At 35.3% G+C, this 22081-nt stretch overlaps 2 protein-coding genes across 5 annotated transcripts; one reads left to right on the top strand and one right to left on the bottom strand.

Moving 5' to 3' along the window:
• Nucleotides 1-4043: 4043 nt before the first annotated feature.
• LOC131652020 (uncharacterized) lies at nucleotides 4044-7517 on the bottom strand. 3 transcript variants are annotated; one of them, XM_058921786.1, is made up of 8 exons: nucleotides 7241-7515; nucleotides 7041-7145; nucleotides 6880-6966; nucleotides 6636-6686; nucleotides 6438-6531; nucleotides 6268-6352; nucleotides 6027-6184; nucleotides 4044-5414 (listed from the first exon to the last, which is right to left on the bottom strand). In XM_058921786.1, the coding sequence occupies exons 1-7, from the start codon at nucleotides 7349-7351 to the stop codon at nucleotides 6028-6030; spliced, it is 690 nt and encodes a 229-aa protein (XP_058777769.1). In that variant the 5' UTR covers nucleotides 7352-7515; the 3' UTR covers nucleotides 4044-5414; nucleotide 6027. The 3 variants fall into 3 exon arrangements, 2 of the variants coding, with proteins under 2 accessions (XP_058777769.1, XP_058777770.1); XM_058921787.1 differs by lacking the exon at nucleotides 6027-6184 and having other exon boundaries at nucleotides 7241-7516; XR_009298538.1 differs by lacking the exons at nucleotides 4044-5414; nucleotides 6027-6184 and having other exon boundaries at nucleotides 6304-6352; nucleotides 6438-6524; nucleotides 7241-7517.
• Nucleotides 7518-14784: 7267 nt separating this feature from the next.
• Nucleotides 14785-20281, top strand: LOC131652019 (la-related protein 1C-like). 2 transcript variants are annotated; one of them, XM_058921783.1, is made up of 6 exons: nucleotides 14785-15511; nucleotides 16090-16540; nucleotides 16613-16781; nucleotides 16876-16966; nucleotides 18795-18866; nucleotides 19214-20281. In XM_058921783.1, exons 1-6 carry the CDS (start codon nucleotides 15131-15133, stop codon nucleotides 19442-19444), a joined length of 1395 nt encoding a protein of 464 aa, XP_058777766.1. In that variant the 5' UTR covers nucleotides 14785-15130; the 3' UTR covers nucleotides 19445-20281. The 2 variants fall into 2 exon arrangements, with proteins under 2 accessions (XP_058777766.1, XP_058777765.1); XM_058921782.1 differs by having other exon boundaries at nucleotides 14791-15511; nucleotides 16051-16540.
• Nucleotides 20282-22081: the final 1800 nt, after the last annotated feature.

Below are 22081 nucleotides of genomic sequence, written 5' to 3'. Positions count from 1 at the left end.
ATAATTTGTGGAATTCATAATCATGCCTTGGATGCCAAGTTACACGGACATCCAATGGCGTGTCGTTTGTCCCGCGAAGAGAAGAATGTGATTTCGGATTTAACGATAGTCAAAGTGGCGCCTCGCAACATACTTGCCGATTTGAAGCGTAAAAAACCGGATAGCGTTTCAAATATCAAGCAAGTTTACAATGAACGACACAATCTCAAAATTTTGAAAATGGACCCTCGGTCGGAAATGCAACAACTTTTGAAACGATTAGGCGATAACAAATATGTGTCAAGCTTCCGAACGTCCGAGGACAAAGTTACGGTGCGTGATATTTTTTGGACTCATCCCGAAAGTATCAAATTATTCAACACATTTCCAACCGTTCTTGTCATGGATTCGACATACAAGACAAACAAGTATAGGCTTCCTCTTCTAGAGATTGTCGGTGTGACCTCGACGGACAAGACTTATTCGGTCGGGTTTGCTTTTTCGGAGTGTGAAAAAGAAGAAAACTTTACATGGGTTTTGGGAATATGCAAGTCTTTGTTAGTTGATCAAAAGGTTATGCCAGACGTCATTGTCACCGACCAGGACAATGCTTTGATGAATGCGGTTGATACCGTCTTCCCGACATCGACCGCGTTACTTTGTCGGTATCACATAACTTGCAACGTGAGAAGTAAGTTGAAACTCGCGGTTGGGACAAAAGATAGGCCGGATGAAAACGGTAAAGTTATCAAAGCCGGTGTTGTGGTTGATAGGATAATGGCGGCATGGAGGGAAATTTTAGATGCATACTCCGAAGAGGTGTATACCGAGAAATTGGTACACTTTAGGTCTTTGTGTGATTCCATTAAGACTTTTTGTCATTACGTCGAATCCACCATTCTTGACAAATTCAGAGAAAAAGTCGTGTGTGCTTGGACAAATCGAGTTAGACATCTTGGTTGCATCACGACTAACCGAGTTGAATCCGCACATGCGGTCTTCAAGAGGTGGTTGGGTGATAGCAAGGGAGATTTGTGTCGGAGATGGGACACCGTGAACCAAATGCTTGAAAATCAACACAATGAAATTCAAACATCGTTCGAGCAAGACGGTTATGGAACACTGGTATAAGGGCCAAATTTTATTCTCCCAATTGATTTACAACATATCCCGATCAGGTTTGAATTTTTTGTTTCATGAAGCGAAGAGGTCGGAGACCACGGGGCCGGATAGTTCTTTATGTGGGTGTACCATTAAAAAGACATACGGCCTTCCATGTGCTTGTATACTTTCAAAAAAGAAGAAGTTGAATTCACCAATACGCATGGATGAGGTAGCCGACCATTGGAAGAAGCTTCGTTTTGATGATTTTGACCCGCCGAAAGAAAATGACTCCAAAATCACCATCTCCGACGAGTTGGAAGTGATAATGGAGAAGTTTGCTAAAGCGGATGACACAATGAAAATGCACATAAAAGAACAATTGCGAAAAATTGCATTTTCGGAGACCACCGATTTGAAACCGCCATCTCAACCGGTTAAAACGAATGGTGCACCGAAAAAGTCCAAAGTTACACAAGAAGACACATCAACAAAACGATCTCCTTCCTACTTTGAACATGTTGATGCATCATTCCCGGATTCACCGACACCGAAGTCCAAGTGTAGTGGTAACAAAAGAGCCCGCATTTCGAAGCCACCTCGCACACCGCCGATCAAAAAATCACCGATTGTCTACATTGATGAGATGCCACTTTTTATGCACAAATATATCGATAGCATCGTTGATGTTGGAGGCGACGACAATTGTGGATATCGGGCCGTTGCGGGTTTGCTCGGTAAAGGGGAAAATAATCACACTTTAGTCCGACGAGAACTTATTGCGGAGTTAACTTCGTATCGGGACATCTACGGTCGACTATATGAAAATCAAGAAAAGTTTGCGAAAATTCATGATTCACTTGTTCCATCACTTACCGGTATCGCTCCGATTTCGAAGTGGATGTCATTCCCCGATATGGGTGATCTAATAGCAAGTGCATATGATATGGTGTGTGTCGATTTGACGAGGTTTGGACTAAGTGAGACTTTCTTTCCACTTCATAGTCGACCGCCATTGGACGCGTCGAGCCGCATCATGTGCATCGGGTATCTACGATCGCGGCACTTCGTCCAAGTGTTTTTGAAACCGGGGTGTCCTATACCGGCTACTTCTTGTCAATGGACGGCACATCGTTCAAATGAGGCGGAGACTTGGCCGGATCCTTTCGTTTCAAGAATGGCGGAGTTTGAAGAAATGATGAGAGCGGTCGAAGAACGTACCTATTTTGGACCTAGGATCCACCGATTGGTTCGGTGAATTTTAGTTTGTTCCGGATCGTTTTTTGTTTGTAATGACCATTTTTGTATGTATTGTTGTTTATCATGTAAAATCCGACCGATTCAATACATATATAATATAATTATGTTTTATGTCATCATTGTCTAATTTATGTCTATTTTGAATTCCTTTTGTATTTTTTACACAAAACATCAAGCAATCAACAAAATGCAAAATTTACATCTGTTTATGCATAATTCGGAAATGAACTTCCGAAATATACTAGTCTGCCTCCAATTTTCGGAAGTTCATTTCCGAAAAGTCCACTGAGCAGGATAAGGTTTGTTGGGTCATCATTGCTCCAATAAGTCTATAAATACAACACACTCTTATTCATCCTCTTCACACCAGAAAACACAAATGACACAAACCTACCCCCACCTAGCATTCGTCCACTTCACCACCGGCTACCCGATGTCGTTCCAATTTCGCTTCTCGCGCGACACGCCGTTTGCGGAGTTGATAACGTCGCTCAACACGCTATTGCAATATCCCGAAAATCGAAAGGTTGTCAAGCTCAAGTACCGCTCGCCATCGCTTAACGACGAGGGAGACATTGAGTTCACTCCTTTTGAGATCAAGAACGACGAAGATTTAGCGGTTTTGTGGACAACGTTCGACCGATTTTCTTCGAAGGGTCCAATCGAGTTGGACGCGAAACTTCAAAGATCGGGGGCCAACGTTATCAAAATGTTGACTCATCCTCACCTACCCGTGTTTAACAATATGTAACTTTAATCTTATGTAATGTGATCGATGTAATCTTCATCCGATTAAATAAAGCGAATCGTTCTTGTTTGTTATTTTTCTTCTGTCCAGACCTTATTTTGGAAGTGCATTTCTGAATTCCTCCAAGGGGGGTGAATTCGGAGATGAACTTCCGAATACACCAATTTTCTGAAAAACAACTTTATTTCGGAGATGCATCTCCGAAATCAATATTTTTCATTAAAATATTCACCTTTTCGGAGATGCATTTCCGAAAACACTTTTTTTTTCAATAAAAGTACGTTTTCGGAAATGAACTTCCGAAACAAGGGGTATTTTTGTAAATTCACCAGAAGTGACCAAGAAGGTTAGGAGGTGGGTAAAGAAATTTCCTTATTTTATGTGATGGATCTAGTGTTCAAATTATTATTATCTATTTAATTTATTAATATAAAAGAGTAAAATAATTGTCACATAACACACCATATCAGTATATTTGTTACGTTGTCGTGTCACGCCATTCTCCTCCTTAACAAAAAAATACTTGCAATAAAATGAAACAATTCAATCCTCACTTTGGAATTTGGATGGACAATGTCAAAAAGATATGTAATAGTATTAGTAATCAATTAACCATCTACCGATGTATCATGGGGCTTGACTTATCATTAGTTTAATCGTACTCATGAAGATCATGCAATCATAGCTAAACACTAGATTTGCTGAGCCATGTAATTAATTATTCTGGTTGATAGTAACATGTTCTACACCATCAAATTTCACCCCCAACAAAAAAATAAAGTAACATTGCACACCGAAACAATTGAACCTTCCTTTAGTTTACAGAGCACATAATGTGGATTGTCTTTTTGTAATGAGAATGCTTAAACATTACTACTTCATTGACAATACTACTTAACGAACTAATCTTCTAGGACCACTTTATCTCATAATAATTATTATTCTCTTTTTCCCCTTATAAAAACCATTCAACTCATCTTTGAATTCAACATCTAAAATCTAAACAATAATCAAGTACTCTTAGTTAGCATGGCTTTCATGGCTACATTCTTGAATTTAATTATCATGTTTTCAGTGGTTTCAACAGGAAAATCACTGAGCTTAAACTATTATGAAAAGACATGCCATGATCTGGAGTTTATTGTTTTGAAGGCAGTGAAGGATGCCACTGCTAAGGACAAAACTGTTCCAGCAGCACTTCTACGAATGCACTTCCATGATTGCTTCGTTCGAGTATTGCTATAACGAACTCTTTTCTTCTTGACATTGTTTTTGCTTTTATTTTCTGTTTCCTTTTTTCCCCTCGTCATTTATACATTTTAACTATTCATTTGATCGGGTCTTTCTTTTCTCTCGATACTTTTGTAGGGATGTGATGCCTCTGTGCTGCTAAACTCAAAAGGAAAGAACAAAGCAGAAAAGGACGGGCCACCAAACATTTCCTTGCATGCATTCTATGTTATTGATAATGCAAAGAAAGCATTAGAAGCTAAATGCCCTGGCGTAGTTTCTTGTGCCGATATCCTTGCTCTCGCAGCAAGAGATGCCGTTTATCTGGTAATAAAACAAAACCATGAACCAATGTTCTCTTCATTGAGATTACATTATGTTCTTGTTTTTCACATATGGGAACTTCTATTTGTAAGTTTAAATTGATGGTATATCTATTATATTCTACAGTCTGGAGGACCTAAATGGGATGTTCCTAAAGGAAGAAAGGATGGAAGAACATCTAAGGCCAGTGAAACAAGACAACTACCAGCACCAACATTCAACATATCACAACTGCAGAAAAGCTTCTCTCAAAGAGCATTGTCAGTCCAAGACTTGGTAGCTCTGTCAGGTAAGCTATTCCTCAAGTTATAAACCACCAAAACTTCACCACTTTTCATGTTTTCTAATTTATATCAGAATGGAGTTAAAAAGTAACGTGTTTTGACCGATATGTAGGAGGGCATACCTTAGGTTTCTCTCACTGCTCATCTTTCCGGAACAGAATCCAAAACTTTAATGCTACACATCAGGTGGACCCTTCATTAAATCCCTCGTTTGCAGCAAAACTAAAATCAACTTGTCTGTTGAAAAATAAGGCAAAAAATGCAGGCGCCACGATGGACCCTTCTTCAACAAATTTTGATAATACATATTACAAGTTGATCCTCCAACAAAAAGGCTTGTTTTCTTCTGATCAGGCTTTGCTTGACAGCCCAAACACCAGGCGCTTGGTTTCTAAGTTTGCCGCCTCACAAGAGAGTTTCTACAAAGCCTTTGCAAAGTCTATGATCAAAATGAGTAGCATCAACGGTGGGCAGGAAGTTAGGAAGGACTGCAGAAAAATCAATTAGAAAGCCTTAATTTAGTTCAAGTTAAACTATGGTATTTCAGTCAAACTATTGTATTAAAAGTGGTGGATCACATTCTGAAGATTGTAAGAATATTGTGCCTTTTCATTTATAAAGAAATATGTATGCCTGTGTCAGTGTAATAAAAGCTCCAGCTTGTTTTGGCAAATCAATTTAGAAATATATTTAAATGTTATAAGTAATCTTAAGTAATGAGTCAAGAAAGGTTTCATTCAGCTTCATGAGCCCTGCTTCTCCAAGTGATGATTTGAAATAACATTTGACTACATATAAACATCTTTTCAGTTACTGTATGATACAATACCAAGTGATTCTTAAGAGTAAATCAAATCAGCTGAAAAAAATAATGCTGGAAATTCCTTAATATGTGCCATCCTGATTGCTCCATCCAAAAATTTGGCTACTTGCTAATCGCTATAGCAGAGAAGTAAGATATCCATTTTTGGAGGTACTCCTTTAAGATGATCAAGTCCTATTCTATTGCTTTATCATCGAAAATAAGAACAACATAGATGGCACCAGTGTCGCCTAAAATTACAAATACTCCAAAATTTTATTATAAAATTTTGAGGTACCTCAAGCATTATCTTTCGATATTAGAGCTATCTCAGCCAATTGGATGTTACCACTTAGCTGAGAAGCCTTGAAGGATGGCAGGATAGAAAACCCATCAAGAAGCTTGACACACTTCAAACCCCATTTTCGCATCAAAAACTCAATAAGGTGATGTCCACTGCAAATCATTACATAGGGTAGACTTAAGACTTAAGACTAAATTGCTTCACAAGTTCTAGCATCCCAGAGAATGTAAAGTACCTTCTATTATGATATGAAGTTATAAAAGTTGATTCAGGTGAATTTCGGAGCAGGAATGTCACAGTTGCAAAGAGGTCATCAAAAGCTAAATAACATAAAAGAAACAATGCTTTAGCACATCAAATCAACAGAGGAAGGTAACAAAGAACTGAAACAGACCCTTTTCTCACCATTCGAGTCATACAACACATCAGCCCCTAGAATAATTGTTGGTCGTAAATCAAATATGGATGAATCCCAAACTCCCCACGTCAGTCCTAGCACCTTCAAAAGAAGCCAATGCATTACAAACATGATAGAAATAAAAACCCCAAGATCAGTTATTGTTTAATAATAACCATCCTTCTAATATTAACATAATAGCTTACATTGCACTCAAGTTTATTCAAGTTACAAACTCTTCTCATATTGTCAAGCACCTGCAAGTCCAGAACAAGCCACAGTCATTTGACAGATCAACAAGTTCCGGAATCCGTCCACTAAATTATCAAACGATAAATAACAATACTATCGAAAATTGAAAACCATAATCACATTCACAAACCGAGAAAACAGTCGGATTCAAGGCAATAACAGGAAGAAAGTATATGATAGCGAAAGGGTAATTAATACCTCTAATCTGCTGGAGTCATCAGTAAGAGTGACATTGGCACCAACTTTTGCAGCAACCAAACCGGGTAAGCAAGTTCCAGCACCAAGCTGCACGAATATTGATACAAAATCATAGAAAATAAACTCCATATAATCACGAATTTCGAAGAAAAAAAACTCACCTCAACAACGTTAGCTCCTGAAAATCGCTCCTTCTGTTGCCAAACATACTCGCCGAGAATTACAGCGCAAGGCCAGACGTATAGGCCGTAATCCTCCCTCATGTTCTGTATTGAAAATTGAATTCATAGAATAGAAGTGTTTGTTAGTTTGGGACTTTTTGGGTAACAAACTGGGAGTTTGGGAAGTTGAAATTGAGTACCTCAACGATGGAGATGCACATGGTTTCGGAATTGTTGATGAAATTGTGCTGAGAAATTGTGCTCATAGTGGCGGTGTTGTCAGATTCTTCGTCTGAATTATTATCGTCCATGCTCCCGCGGAAAAAAAAAAAGGAATTTAGGTCAAATTCAAAAACGTATCAGAATCTGTTCAAATTCAAAATCTCATGCAATGCTTCCTCTTAAATGGAAAATGCAATGCTTCAATTTCTTTTTCATTTTTTCAAGAGTTCCATTGATATGGACAGTCAGTGTAATTTTTTTTATACCTACATCATAAACATTCAATTGAAAATCAAATTTTTTATACTTATCAATAGTTGTGATTGACACAATATAAAAAATCTTTATATTATTGATATATTTCAATTAAAAAATTTTTTAATTGAAACAGTGAATCATTTTCTTTAGTTTAGTGGAAGTGTTGGAATCCACAATATAAAAAAGTTAACTGCTCTGGAAAATACCTATTTGCCCCTCTTCTTCCATGTTGTTCCACGTGGACAGCTTACTTGCTATGCTTTCCAATATACTAAATTGTGTTTTCTTTCTCTCTCTTTCACGTAATCCACTTTATTTTTCTCTTTTTTTCTCTCTATTGCTTTTGACGATATCTCTTTCTTTGAGTTCTCATATTTTTCTCAAATCCCTAACCCTAAATCTTCTTATTTCTTCTCCTTCTACACGTTTTCTAATTATATCGTGATGTTGATTCTGAACCGTTAATGGTTGTTGCTGAGGGTTACGGTTGTGAAAATTGATGATGATGTTGGTGACGCTGAAAGTCATAGCAAATTGGTGAGATCTTTCTTTGTTCTTCGTATTCTGAGTTCTATAATCTCTCTTTTTCTCTCAATATTTTCTGAAGGGTTTGTGTAAAAAATGAGGAAGATGATGATGAAATAGGGTTTCATGAACGTTAGTTTTTCGTATTTTCATGAACTGCGTTCTTTTTCTTTCTTCTCATTGTTTTTGGAAAATTTGTATAGATGACGATGATGATGGAACATTGGGTTTTGGTTCTGTATTCTGCGGCTGGGTTATGCATATGGTGAACGGTAGTCTCCTCTTTGGGAGCTGTGCATTGAATCTTTTTATGTGGACAGATTTAGGGTTTTCTGTTACTGTTAGCAGGCCTGAGGAAATTTTGTATTGGGCTTTACTAATGTTTTATTATGATCTTGTGTGAATCATAATCCCCTGGTATTGAACAGTAACTGTGATGTTATTGTTGATTTGCTGTGTAGTGAAAAAATGTGACTCAACTGTTAACTTATTCTTTTTCTCTTTACTGTGAACCAGAGTTTATTTGTGATTTGTAGTAAAGATTAGGCCCATGATTTTTCTGTGAAACTGTATGAGGCCTTTAACTCGCAAATATGATTTGAATCATTCCCCTTCAAAATTCTGATTCCTTCACATAAACCCTAATGATGAATTATGAATCTTCTATTATTGTTGTTTGGAACTTAATTGAATTTCATGTTTGTGTTTTTTTGCAGAGTGACTGTGGATAATTCTTCAAGTAGAACAACCACTTTGATAAAGGTTTGAAATTTAAACGTTATAAGGTCTTAATCTTTCGTTAATTTTAGAAGGGTCATTTTGGTTTACCGATTATTTTGATGTGAATTGTGTGGTAGGTTGATAGTGCTAATAAGCGTGGAAGTTTGTTGGAAGTTGTTCAAGTTCTTACTGATAAGAATCTCATTGTTAGAAGAGCTTTTATTTCATCCAATGGAGAATGGTTTATGGATGGTATAATATAATCTTTACAATAATTCTTGATTTCTCATCAATTAATTAGTTAATCACCATTGATTTTTCATTAAAAATGTGTTTTTTTTTCTGTTGATGATTTTTCAGTTTTTCATGTTAGTGATCAAAAGGGGAAAAAGTGTCTTCAATGCTTTGCGACACACTTGCTTCAAAACTCATGGGGGATGGCAATACACTAGCTGCAACTCTCTGTTATATATGTGCTGGAAATATTGATAAAACAGTTGAAATTTGGTTGAGGAGTCTGTCAGATGAGCACGAGAGGAAATCTTATGTTGACCTTCTTCAGGTAAGATTGAGACTCTTAACTTTTCAAAGAATGATTAGTGCTATCTAGATATATAGCTTAAATTTTCTTTTTCTCATTTTTTTAGTAAAACTTAGATGGCCTGTTCTTGCCATAGCCATACTTCAAGCTGTGGTTGGAAGTCAATCTGCTATCATCACCGAAACTTTCTTGATAATCAAATAGTGTTCCTCTTTAGGATGCTTCCCAAAAGTCAAAATCGTTCATACATCGTCCCCAATACCCGCTTTCGGTGTCAATGCGGTAATTCTCTTCCCGAAAATGGTTTTCAAACTGAACGTGGTGCGGTAATTATCTTCCCGGAAATGGTTTTCAAACTGAACGTGGTTTGTGTAATGTAATAGGTAATTGGATATGTGTATGTTTTGTTGTAAATTGTAGTGGATTTGGGACCCTTGCTTGGCATGTGGTTTGTAACTGATTTTCTTTTTGTTTAGTTCTTTAGCTGCTTATGGAGCATGTGTGCGTCCTATGCCATATTCGAACAAGATTGGTTTGCGAATTCTTATAGGCGGGGTTGTCAGGGAGGCTGCTGTGTTGGGGTATCACGGGGGGACCAAAGTTAGAATGAATTTCACTTGAGATTCACACTTTTATTATATGGGAATGGCATTGGAGACAATTCAGCAAAAAGAGATGCAAAAGAGATGCAATTCAGGTGAACTTTGGATTGTTAAGGCCCACATCCCCTGGAAAAGAGAGGGTTAGCACCAGTTGTTGAAAGTATTTTGGGTAAATATTTTCTAATATCGTATCCACAGAGACTGAGTTAATATTGTTGTCGTTCTATAGTCGAATTATAATGAGTAGTGAAAAGTATTGGTTTTGATTGTTTAATCTCAAATTGCAAATAACAGAATAAGAATTAAATGGCTAAAAGCTTAAAGAACGAATAACAATGATGATTAATATGTTGAGTTCTAGGGTTCATCAACCTATTCATATGCAATAATCAATTAATCCACAAGTGAACATCATCTAAGTTATTATCTTCATTCATCCTCAAAACTGATATTATGTCTAATGATCAATTTAGAAACACCTTCACCGATATGATATTCGATCTCTCAGAATAACTATAAAGATAAAGGGAATTAACCACGATGATTTATGAAAACTTCTTCAAAATCTCATCTCTAAGTATTAATCAACAAGTCAATATAAGAACCTAGGGCAAAAGTATAAACCCTATCTCTCGATTGATAGTTTAACAATGATATAAAATAAAAGCAAGGTTCTTTATTGATAATAAAACTTAAACAATTGTTCACAGGAATTAATCAAAGTAATTGCATCTTCATAGGTTAACTACTACCTTAAACTCAACACAATGGGATTTAGCTCTCCATAGACATGAAGAACACACAAAACTTCATAGAGGGATTCATCTTCATCAAGGGAATGTCTTCAATTGATGTTGAATTCTCCGTCGGATGTTGTTTTCTGCTCTGGAATAGGATTGCTCTCTAAATTTTGCTCACCAAAGATCTTCCTCTTATGAGGATTAGGGCTTCTATTTATAACAATTTTCCTTTTCACGCAGCTTTCGCGGCGCGGCACGGATTGGCGAGGCGCGAGCCAAAGTCAGAAGTGATGGCGTGTCTCGCCCCTTATCACCGCGGCTCGGCCTCTGCTTCATCCTTCTTCTTTGTGATTTCTCTTCTCCAGAATCTCTACGCCTTCGTGTTTCTTCGTCTTTACTTTTCAACATTAAAATCTGCACAAATAACACCCAAAGTGATGCAAGTCGCTCTACAATTAGCATGAAACCTATAGAGTTCAATTCTAACCATAAAATCCTTAAAAATCATAAGATATGTTTAACTTCAGATCAAAAGGTAGTTAATTTAACACATGAAAATACTACTAATTCACTCCTAACACCAGTATATATTAGCAATAGTATTATGTTAAGGTTCTGTTAATAGTATCGATGGAGCTTGAAGCAGAACTCTGGGTTCCTAACAATAACATTGTCCAATAATGAAACTCAAAGTTTCCTGAAATATATTATGACATTTGATGATTTTTAAATTGAACACCCCAAAGCTTATAATATTTAATTAGAAGAATGGGCAGGAAACAATAGGATGACTATGGTTTGCTCAATTTACTTTGGTTGCATAACCACATTTTTAAGCATGTCATTTTTTGTGTAGCTATAACATTCGAGGATATTTTCCAGGAAGTTTATGACACCTGATGGAGTTATAAATTTAAAGCGGCAGGAATATGGTTAGATGAGTTGCTTATCATGCTTTTCAAGATCTTTTCTTTTGTAAGTAAATTGGCAATTCACATTCTTGATTGTTGGGTATGAACATCGTCTTATACATTATATGGTTGCGTATGCTGTTAAAAGTGACGGAGGCTATATAGCCTTAGGTATTTTGACGGCAATAGCAGCAAGCTCATCGTTTGGCGATAGGCACTTCAGCTAGGAAGCGTACATTGACAAAATTCTATGTTTTAGCGTTTTGCTTTGTCTACTGCTGCTAAGATGTGAAGAAGCTTCCTTCAGATGCAACTGATTTTGTAATGGAGGATGTTCCTCTTCTGATGAACCTCCTCCAGTGCCATGATTCCAAGGTAACCATGTGTTTTGTTATCATCAGAATTTTCATGTGACAAACACTATTTTTCCCTGCAACATCCATAGCTTTAGCTATTAATAAGGTTTTGTATAATCCAAGGTAAATTCTGATCCCTATAACCCATATTACTAATTTAGTTATATTTTCATGTTATGCAATTTAATTTTGTAGGTCCTGGAGCCAAATTTCATGTTATGCTTCAGCTATTCGAGTCAAACAGAGGCATCCTTTGAATTCTGCGCTGTATCCAGATATTGTCAAGAAGAACAAAGAACAATCCATTTTATTGGTGAACCCGGTGTAGGGAAAACAGCAATTGCTGAAGGGTTTGTCTAACATGATTTTATACCAATTCTTTCAAATTTGTTACTTAACGGGTTTCTTATTATTGTTCGCTATGTCTATGTATGTGCATACTCTTCATATTGTATCTGTTATTTACAAATTGAATCTGATGATAAATAGGATTTTTCTTCTCCTGGCAATTGTATCGTGCTTTCTTGGGCCAATGATGTTGATGCATTGTTGCCATACGAACAAGAATCAATACATGGAATAAGATGGGGAGAGGACACCATACATATTCTGGAATCTAAACCAAGTGCTGCTATTGCAGTTACTTGATAGCTAGCACTTTGTTCAAATTCATTTCATTATAGCTGCTATTGGACAACACTGTAGTTAACATGGTTTGTGGTTTGTAATTTCCATTTTTTCCAAGTTGTATAAAAACATTAAAAAAGGTGAACAATGTTTATTATTATTTTTGACATATTATAATTTGTTTTGTGATTTATGGGGTTATTTATATACTTTTGTGATTACTTATTGAATAGTTTTGCATTGGAAACTATGTACCATTCCTAATGTTGCTTTGATAACTTTTTATTGACTTTCTGATGTCCATGCTATATTGTGAATATAGGTTATGTCATTGACTTGAGTATGTTTAGCCGATTGTTAAATATTTTTTTTTGACAGAATGAATGGTGCGAAATAATTTTATATTATTAATCAATAACCACTATATATTATGTCAAATCAAAATGAAATTTTTAAATTTTTGTGTATGACATGATAGATTGATATATTTTCATTGGATAATAATGTAAAACCTTTTTACAATAACAACACATCATCATTAAACTCATTAAATATTGATAAAAAATTTAAAATTAGTTAGAGAGAGAGCCACTTGTGAAAAAACATGAACAACTTCATTACTATGTCCCTTAAAAACTTAAAAAGAGAGTCCATGAAATAAAGAGATAATAAGCATTTACATTTCTTACCTTGTATCTTAAGAACTTAAAAGGATAGTTATAAAATAAAGAGATATTAAGCATTCACACTCCTTAATTATACCACAAAATTTGACAAATTCAATTGTTGGTTATTCACATGGTCCATTATGTTTTTAAAATCTAACTCAAATTCCTCTCCATCAAAGTCAAGCTCATGCACTCACTTGATAGTTGCTAAAAGACCTAAAGCCTCTCATGTATCGACCTCAGTAATAAGAGAAAACCACTTTGTCCAAGTTATCACAATTGCCCTCTTCATCTCGGGCACAAGCATGTATTCATACCTTATTATAAATAGGTGAGATATATGTATACATTTTTTAAGATGACCTTACGATCGGAGTTGTTGCACATATCTTGATCTCAATAATGAGTAAGAGGTACAATTGTAACACCTTATTCAAAACACACATATTAATTCCCTATATACTCTTTATTCATAAAAGATAAACAATTATTTCTCCAAAACTGGTGTTACACAAGCTCAAACAAATCTACTCTTTTAAAATGAAACATAAAACCACAATGTAACTTAACTTCAAACATACTTTAAATTGTCTCAAATGAAATAAAGTATTTGATTAAATAAATAATCCGAACAACAACTTATAACAACAATAAAACGTCTAAACCTAGTGTTACAAATTAGAACACCAAAGAAAACTGAATAATGCAGAAAACAGTAAATAGATGAAAAGGCCTCAACGCCATCCTCCAGTACAAAACGCCACAAACAAAATAAACAAGGGTGAAAATAACTTCACAGATGTTAACGGTGTATTAAACATCAAAGATCGTTTGTAAAAGCATTAACATCAAAACACACATATTAATTCCCACCCAGTTACAATACAAATATGAAATGTTATGTAATTCTCCTCCAATATGCATGTGGTACCAAGTTTTTAGATGTCATGGATATGTTATTTAATTATCTATACCTCTAGTTCCTCTCTAAATCTGAGACTGACATTGATTTCTTTCTGAATCTAATCTCATTTACCTATGTTCGATATACATGAATTCATGAATCATAGTAATAACATTTATAATTCATAATCAACAACAATTAACTTCTCATCTCATATTCAATAGCAAATATTACATGTATCTCATACTCAACAAGAATCATCTCGGAACCTTAATATGAAAAATAAATTTATAAAATAAAAAAATAAAAAAATGTTATGAAAAATAACTTTAATAATTAAAATCATTTTTTTTAATAAACAATTTGAACCTAACGGATTTCGAATCTGATATCTTGAGAAGAGCACACTTTCAGGATCCAAACATTTCAATTACACACGCACACTTAAAATCAATTTATAATTTAATTAACTTATATCTAAAACAATTTATAATAAAAATGAATGAGTATTAATCAGTTACTAATTTTACCAAAAATTACAAAATAAATCGGCTATAAATTTAACATTTATCATTCCCCATTAAACGTATGTGGATTGAAGGAATCAAAATACGTTTGTCAAGTGCAATGAACCACGTTGTTGTTGGTATTAAAAAGTGTTGAATTCGGTTTCCGTCAGACGTCACAACCCAGACTCCGTCGTGAAAAAGTCTAAATGGAAGTAGTAAGGAAAATAACAGAGGGGTATTTCCGTAAACTCGCGCGCCCCAGTGACAAACCTGGCATCCGTAGCGTTTCGCAGTGTTCCTTTCGAACGCATTCCTCTCTCCCCGCACGCACTAAAACAAAACAAAAGTTCTTCTTCTTCCTTATTCTCATTATTCCCTGCGATTAGATCGTACAATTTTTGGAACCCTAATCTACCACATTTCTTTTCACACCTTCATCGGTACCTCACAAAACACACTATTCAAATCAATTTTCTCCGTTAAAGTCGATCATCTATCTCATCATCGATGGCCTTGATCGGTAACGAAATTCCCCGTCATTCCTCCGATGACCTCCAATCGAGTCGGCTTCCCGTCTCTTCGCCTTGGAACCATGTAGTTCGCCGCGAATCGGAGTTCGTTCCCGCCGTTTCTTCATCGGAGGAACCTTTTCCGTCCGAAGCACTGGCGGTTGATGATTCGAGCTTTTTTGTGGAGAGTACCGATAACGGTGGTGAGCACAATGGCGGCACTGATAAGAAACCTGCTTCCTCTAACGGCGCAGCTTCGGAGGTACGGCCGGTTATGGATGCACAGTCTTGGCCAGCGTTGTCTGATTCAGCTAAAGCTTTTACGAAATCGGAGTCACCCAAGGGTTTGTTAGATGGATCTTCTGTTCCTCAATCGCAGGTTTGTTTCCGTCGGGATTCACTGTAGTACTTCAGTTATTACCATTTACAGCACAATACCTGCAAATCAATAGTTCCGACTAGTTAGACATCATTATTTTTTTAGCGTTATTAAGTTGATTTTTCATGTGTTCTAATGTTTTTTTTTTCATATGAAATTAATTTCACTGTTGATATCATGCATAATCAAGATTGAATTAAGTTTCAGCAGGTTAGGATCACTATGCAATAGATGTTAGATTAAATTAAATCATAGATGCGTTATGTCCTTCACATTCATGTTAACATTTCTTATTCTTTTCACTGCATAGTTTTGAAAATGCAAATACATTTTTGGTCTGAAGTTATGGAAAGTACACAGCTGCTGAAGCATGTGAAGTAGGAATATTATTATATCAAATTGCTTTGTCTTCTCAACTAGATGGATTGTGAAATGCTGTCATTTTTCACTTTGTTGACATATTCATATATGTTCTTTGTTTTTTATTTTTTTGTTTATATGCAAATCAATATTGCCATTGTTTTAAGTTCCAATTATAGGGTATGGAAAGCATGCCTTCTTCCTCTTCGCAAATGCAGAGTCAAGTTGAAGATCATGTAAATTTAAACAATATGGCACCAACACGCCAGAAATCAATCAAACACAACAGTTCAAATGCCTCTTCTAACAGGGGCCACACACAACATTCTGCCCCCCAAGTTGCTATAGTTGCAACGGGATCTCACAACTCTTTTCCCAAAGACCATACACAGAGAAGTGGGTCTGTGTCCAATGATCATCCACAGCAGCGTAATACTTTTAGAAATCGCAGTAGTGGTCCACATCAGCGTGGAGATGGTTCTCACCATCATAACCATGGGAACAGGCGTGATCAAGATTGGAATAGTCGTCGAAATTTCAATGGTAGAGACATGAATGTGCCACCAAGAGTTTCTCCAAGAATAATAAGGCCATCTCTGCCTCCTAATTCTGGACAATTTATTCATCCACAATCATTGCGGCCTTTTGGTGGCCACATGGGATTCCATGGTATGTTGTATTAATGTCGAGATGAATTCTCTTGTGATATGTATATTTTCTGATTGCTGTATTCATTTTTAGAACTAGCACCTCCAGTGGTATTTGTCGCAGCTCCACCTCCACCTCCACCCCTGGATTCACTAAGAGGTGTTCCCTTTGTGCCTCCAATGGCACATCCCACTCTTTATTATGCAGGGCCAGACCCTCAGTTGCATAGTATGATAGTTAGTCAGATTGAGTACTATTTTAGGTAGGACTTTTGCTTTGGTCTGCCAATTTTTGTATTGCATTTTTATTTGTTAAGAAAGTTGACTATTGACAATAACACAATTTTTCTACTGCAGTAATGAAAATTTAGTCAGGGATACATTCTTGCGGCAGAAAATGGATGACCAGGGCTGGGTTCCGATAAAACTAATTGCAGGCTTCAAAAAGGTGAGTTGAGTAGCTTGGTGTATATGATTGCTTTTTCTGTGACCGTGTAAGAGGGATAGGCGAGAATGGATTATATTTTGTTTTTATAGCTGATTCATAATACACACACACAAACACAATTATCCACTTATTTACTAATTTTGGCACTTCTTGAAAAGGATTAAGTCATGACTGGTTTATTGCATATGCAGTGTTTATTTTTGACAAGTATCGTGTTATAATTTTTTTTTGCTTATTCTATGGAAAATGGGCATGACAATGGTGGCAGCACTTGTTGTCTCCCCATGGCTGCAGAATGCTGGTCATATTTGCAAAGCTAGCTTCCTACCCTATTCAAAAAACATCTGAGGAATTAGGCTAGTATTTCTCCTAATTTGTGGGGATTGATGTTATGGGCTTTACTTTTTCTTTGAACCTTCTTTTGCTTCTTTAATATTTGCGGTTCTATTTAAGGAATCTGGTCTCAAGTTGTGATTAGTTATGCTGTGTATCTCGAAATTATACTAAGAAAACAAAAAAGTTGTTTAAAGTCTTGAGGAAAAGTTTATAGCATCTGGACAGGAATTTTTTTGAAGGCAAGGTTATTCCCTTACTTTTTAATTAAAAATTGAGTAACTCGTTCTATTAAATTAAAATGATATTTTTTCTATAATCCATATCTTTTTTAAATGCCAGTAAGGTAGAATCATGAAACATCGCCTACCAGGTACTATATGTTACATGAATATTTTTGCCTGTGTTGGTCTTCTGCGATGGGCACCTATTCTCCCGCTCCCTTCAGTGGAAAAATATGGGTTTGATAGTTAAATGAATGTATGCACAATGAACCAAATCACAAGACTAAAAATCCTTAAAGATTTGTAATTTGATCCTTTTAATTTTCACTTTTTAATTACCTGCTCTCGGATTTGTAATTATGTTATGTTTACCATAGTAAGGATTACTACTGTGGTTTATTATTATTGGTACTACTATCTTCTCATAACAGCTACAGTAGCTTATTTAATGGATACAATCATTGTCGTGCTTGTTATATGGTGATTATTGACGAAGTGTGGACCATAAAGATCTGTATGTTTTGTTATTGATGAATTGTGGACCTTAAATATCTGTATGTTTTGTTATTGATGTTGACCAATGCACAGACGCCTTTTCTCACATCCCTTTGGTGGAAACATGGGTTTGATAGTTAAATGAATGTATGCACAATGAACCATGTCAGAAGAATAAAAATCTTTTAATTTTCACTTTTTAGTTATCTGTTCTCTTAGATTTGTAATTATATTCTGTTTACCATAGTAAGGATTACTACTACTGTTATTATTATTATTGGTACTACTATCACCTCATAACAGCTAAAATAGCTTATTTAATGGATACAGTCATTGTCATGCTTATGATTTGGTGGCTATAGACCAAGTGTGGACCATGAAGATCTGTATGTTTATTTTTTGATGTTGATCAATGCATATTTAGTTTATAAGTAACTGCATTTAACCATAACCCACAAAATTATATGCTCTGGGGTGTATACCAAATTTTATCTACTGAATTATTTACCTTCATAATTATGGCCGATGCTGGCAAGATGGAACTGTATATGTAAAATGTGCGCTACTATGCATGTAATAGCTGTCCTGGGCTCCAGCATGTAGTTTGTACTTATACTGTTGACTATTTTGTGGTTTACTTTATTAATTATCATTTAAATTTTGCACTGTGCTGTTTTCTTGTTTTCCAAACCCATCTTAACTGTCTTAAAAGTTCTTTTATTTGGATGTGAGTTATAGCATTATGTTTTAATTAATGAAAATCTTGCACTTGCCAGGTCATGCTTTTGACAGACAATATACAGCTTATAATGGATGCAGTTCGAACTTCATCTGTTGTTGAAGTGCAGGTACTTTTCTGAATATCATACAGAAATTTTTGCTTATAGATTTTTAATGGATACAAAATATCAGTTGGAATATATATGAATAAAAATTATAATTCTCACTTTCCCTGTTTTATCAAAATTTTGAGACTCTTGTTTTTGAATTTTTATCTTTCTAACTTTTACTCTTCTATCAATTTCCTTTTTCTGATTATTGCATTGCATTGGAGATTTGTGTTTATAACTTGAATATAGACACTATTCCATTGGAATGTCTAGTATAAAGAACTTAATAGACTATTTGAATTTTCTGTGTTCTATCAATTTGTTGAGCCTTTTGTTTTGATTTTATTTCTTTATTTATATTATAGGGAGACAAAATAAGGAGGAAAATTGATTGGAAGAAATGGATCATGCCTCCTCCTGTTCAGTTTCATAATGTTGAAACTCCAGGAGTGCTGACTCATGACATGCTCTCGGAAGAAGTGCAGAACATTTCTCTGGAGACCACTATCTATGCTGGTGCCGGAGGACCAGATAGCAAAAGTACTGGTCAAGTTGGTTTTCATGGCTCTGATGACTCTATTTCAATGAGAAATTAAAGTTACAAATATGCTCAGGCACATTGTTTTTTTTTTTGGAGAGCCCTTAAAGTTAAGGACACGTGAAGCAGGTATCTAAAAACTATCTCACTTTTTTGCATGCGGCACAATGGGGAGTAGTTTCTCACGAGACATATTTAGGATAACATGATTGAGGAATGGGAAGAAAATTTCTATTACAAAACACAAAACAGGACTAAATGGCAAAGTTAAACCTCTCCCTCTAAAAATGAACATAGACATTTCCTTTTTATTTTCAATTGCTGTGGACCTAGTGGCAAAACTGTTATGATTACTTATTATTATGGGATATACATATATGTATGTTCTTAGCCTTAGAGGATGCTTTTGCTTGCTTGAATACTCTGCGGAATTTTGGCTTTTTTTGTTTCCCGACTGTGTCTCAGCTGCTTTTTAAAATTTGAGGTCAGCTTCAGCTTTCCACCAGTTTTAGGAGCTTTTTTATTAATTAATGGCTGTTGTATGAGGAATGTATCCGATGATAGCTTCCTGCTGCCTCGGAGGGAAGAGGAAGTATGGCTTTCTGGTGGCTGAGCTTGTCCTAGGACCACTTTAAGAATGCTTGCTTGATGTCCCTTGCTATATACCGTCATTGTCATATATGGAATGACATTGATACTTGTAGCATTTTTCAGTTTTCATGTTTGTTTTTACTCAAATTCCAACACATCACATTGACCATGTGTGGTCGGTCACAGGTCATTTAAATTAAAAATTTAAGACAAGTTGTACTGGTTACTACTGTGTGCACAGTGGAGACTACTTTTCTACTCGAATCTGAAGAAGTTGCATGGAACCTGAACTTATATTTCAATATTTCGTAACTTTTTATATCATCTTGATAATTTTCTCCCACACACGGTAATGGTCCACTTTCTTTATTTTGTTTGAGATTTATAGCTATATAAATTATTTTAAATTTGGTATCTATTGTTAATTTTATTTATTTTTATCATGTAGTATTCTACTAAAGCAGCTTCTAATGAAAACATTGAGTAAAACTTTAGACATATGTTTTAAATGTGATACTTTAACTACCAAAAACTATTGATTTTCTTGACAATTTTTTAAAAATTTAAATCTACACTATATTTACATGAATTTACAAATCTTATTATAAATTTTAGTTAGATATTTTTTAGACATATTTACCCTTAACAATACAATTTTTTTTTAAAATTAAATATTTTCTAATACTGAACATAAGCATGAAATTAAAATTTAGAAGAGGTTAGATTACCATTATAATACTATCCATACCTTTAGCAGTTGGATTTCACAGTTTATTCGACATTGTAACAGAAGTGCTGGAGAAATAGCGGGCTTCTCACCTATGGAATTTACAGAACTTATTAATTTTCCTGAGTCGATAGTTCCAAATAATTGTAAGATGGAAATAAACTATGAATATAATTTCAAGCAAATTTTAGTCTTAGAATGAAAATCTTTTCCTAGATTATTCTAAATTCTATTCTGAAATAGCCATTACCAAAAGTAGATATAATGATTGTTGATTACAATAATCAAGTGGATTTAATCATGTTGGTGTTTGGATATCATGATTGACCAACTAGATAGACTTTAAGCACTTAATCTGGGTTTTCGGAAAAACATAATAAGAACATTTTTTTTCCTGCCCTTACAATTTAGTTGGTTCTCACCCTTACAATTTTCCACAATTTCAATAATAACATTTTCGATTTTAAGTATATTATGTAATACACAAATTTTAAGTTTTACATGATAAGTTAACTATTCGTATCGAGCAGAACAGAAGACCAGCAATGAACGACTTGATCTCTGGTGATGGTTGAGAAAAAAAAGGATTGTACCTGCAAGATACTCTGATGCCAAAGTAAGAGAGAGAACGAAGGTACAACACAAAGTATGAAGTTTTTGGGCAAAATTTTGATTACCTTGTCCGCTAGGTGTATAGGGCTATTTATAGTGTTCTTTTCGGTATGGATTGGGTAATGTCATGGGACTGTCTCTAGTAATAACTTTTTAGAGCATTGTTAACCGTCAAAATTAATCTCATGGCTAACTGCGATCCATGCCTCACTTCACACTTTTTGTTGAAAACAGTTCTGACTATTTATGAGGAAAGGTGCGCTATTTCTCATGTATACAAATCCACTCTCACTCTCACATTGTTTTTTATTCTCTAACAAACTTTGACGTTAGAGTGCTAACTTTGGAGATAAGCTCATTCTCCACAATTTTGGAAGCTTAAGTCCATCGTAAAAAACATTACTTCATCAGCCACCAAATAATATTTGGCTCCACCACAGATCGTTGGTATCGTCTATGGGGAAAAACTTTGATTCCCATATATTTACACATTCAAATCTCATCTGATCTTGAGATGTAAATCTCATTTCTTAGATGTGTAATTAACGATTTCTTAATCCTCTTCCTCGAATAATAACTTTCTTTGCAAAAGACATTTCTCCAGTTCATCAACCATTGTGGCATCCTAAGCCACCCGATCCTCCATTCAACGACAAACATTTGTCGCCACTACTGAAGATGTAAAGATGTTAAGGAGCTACTGATCTGCTGACCAAAGTTTACAATCGGGTGCAAAAATAGAACTTACAATTCTTGATGGAAAGA

Source organism: Vicia villosa, linkage group LG2 (genome assembly GCF_029867415.1).
Source record: "Vicia villosa cultivar HV-30 ecotype Madison, WI linkage group LG2, Vvil1.0, whole genome shotgun sequence".
Taxonomy (NCBI): domain Eukaryota; kingdom Viridiplantae; phylum Streptophyta; class Magnoliopsida; order Fabales; family Fabaceae; genus Vicia; species Vicia villosa.
Note: the sequence above shows the minus strand (reverse complement) of the source record. Positions and strands in the feature narration are given on the sequence as shown.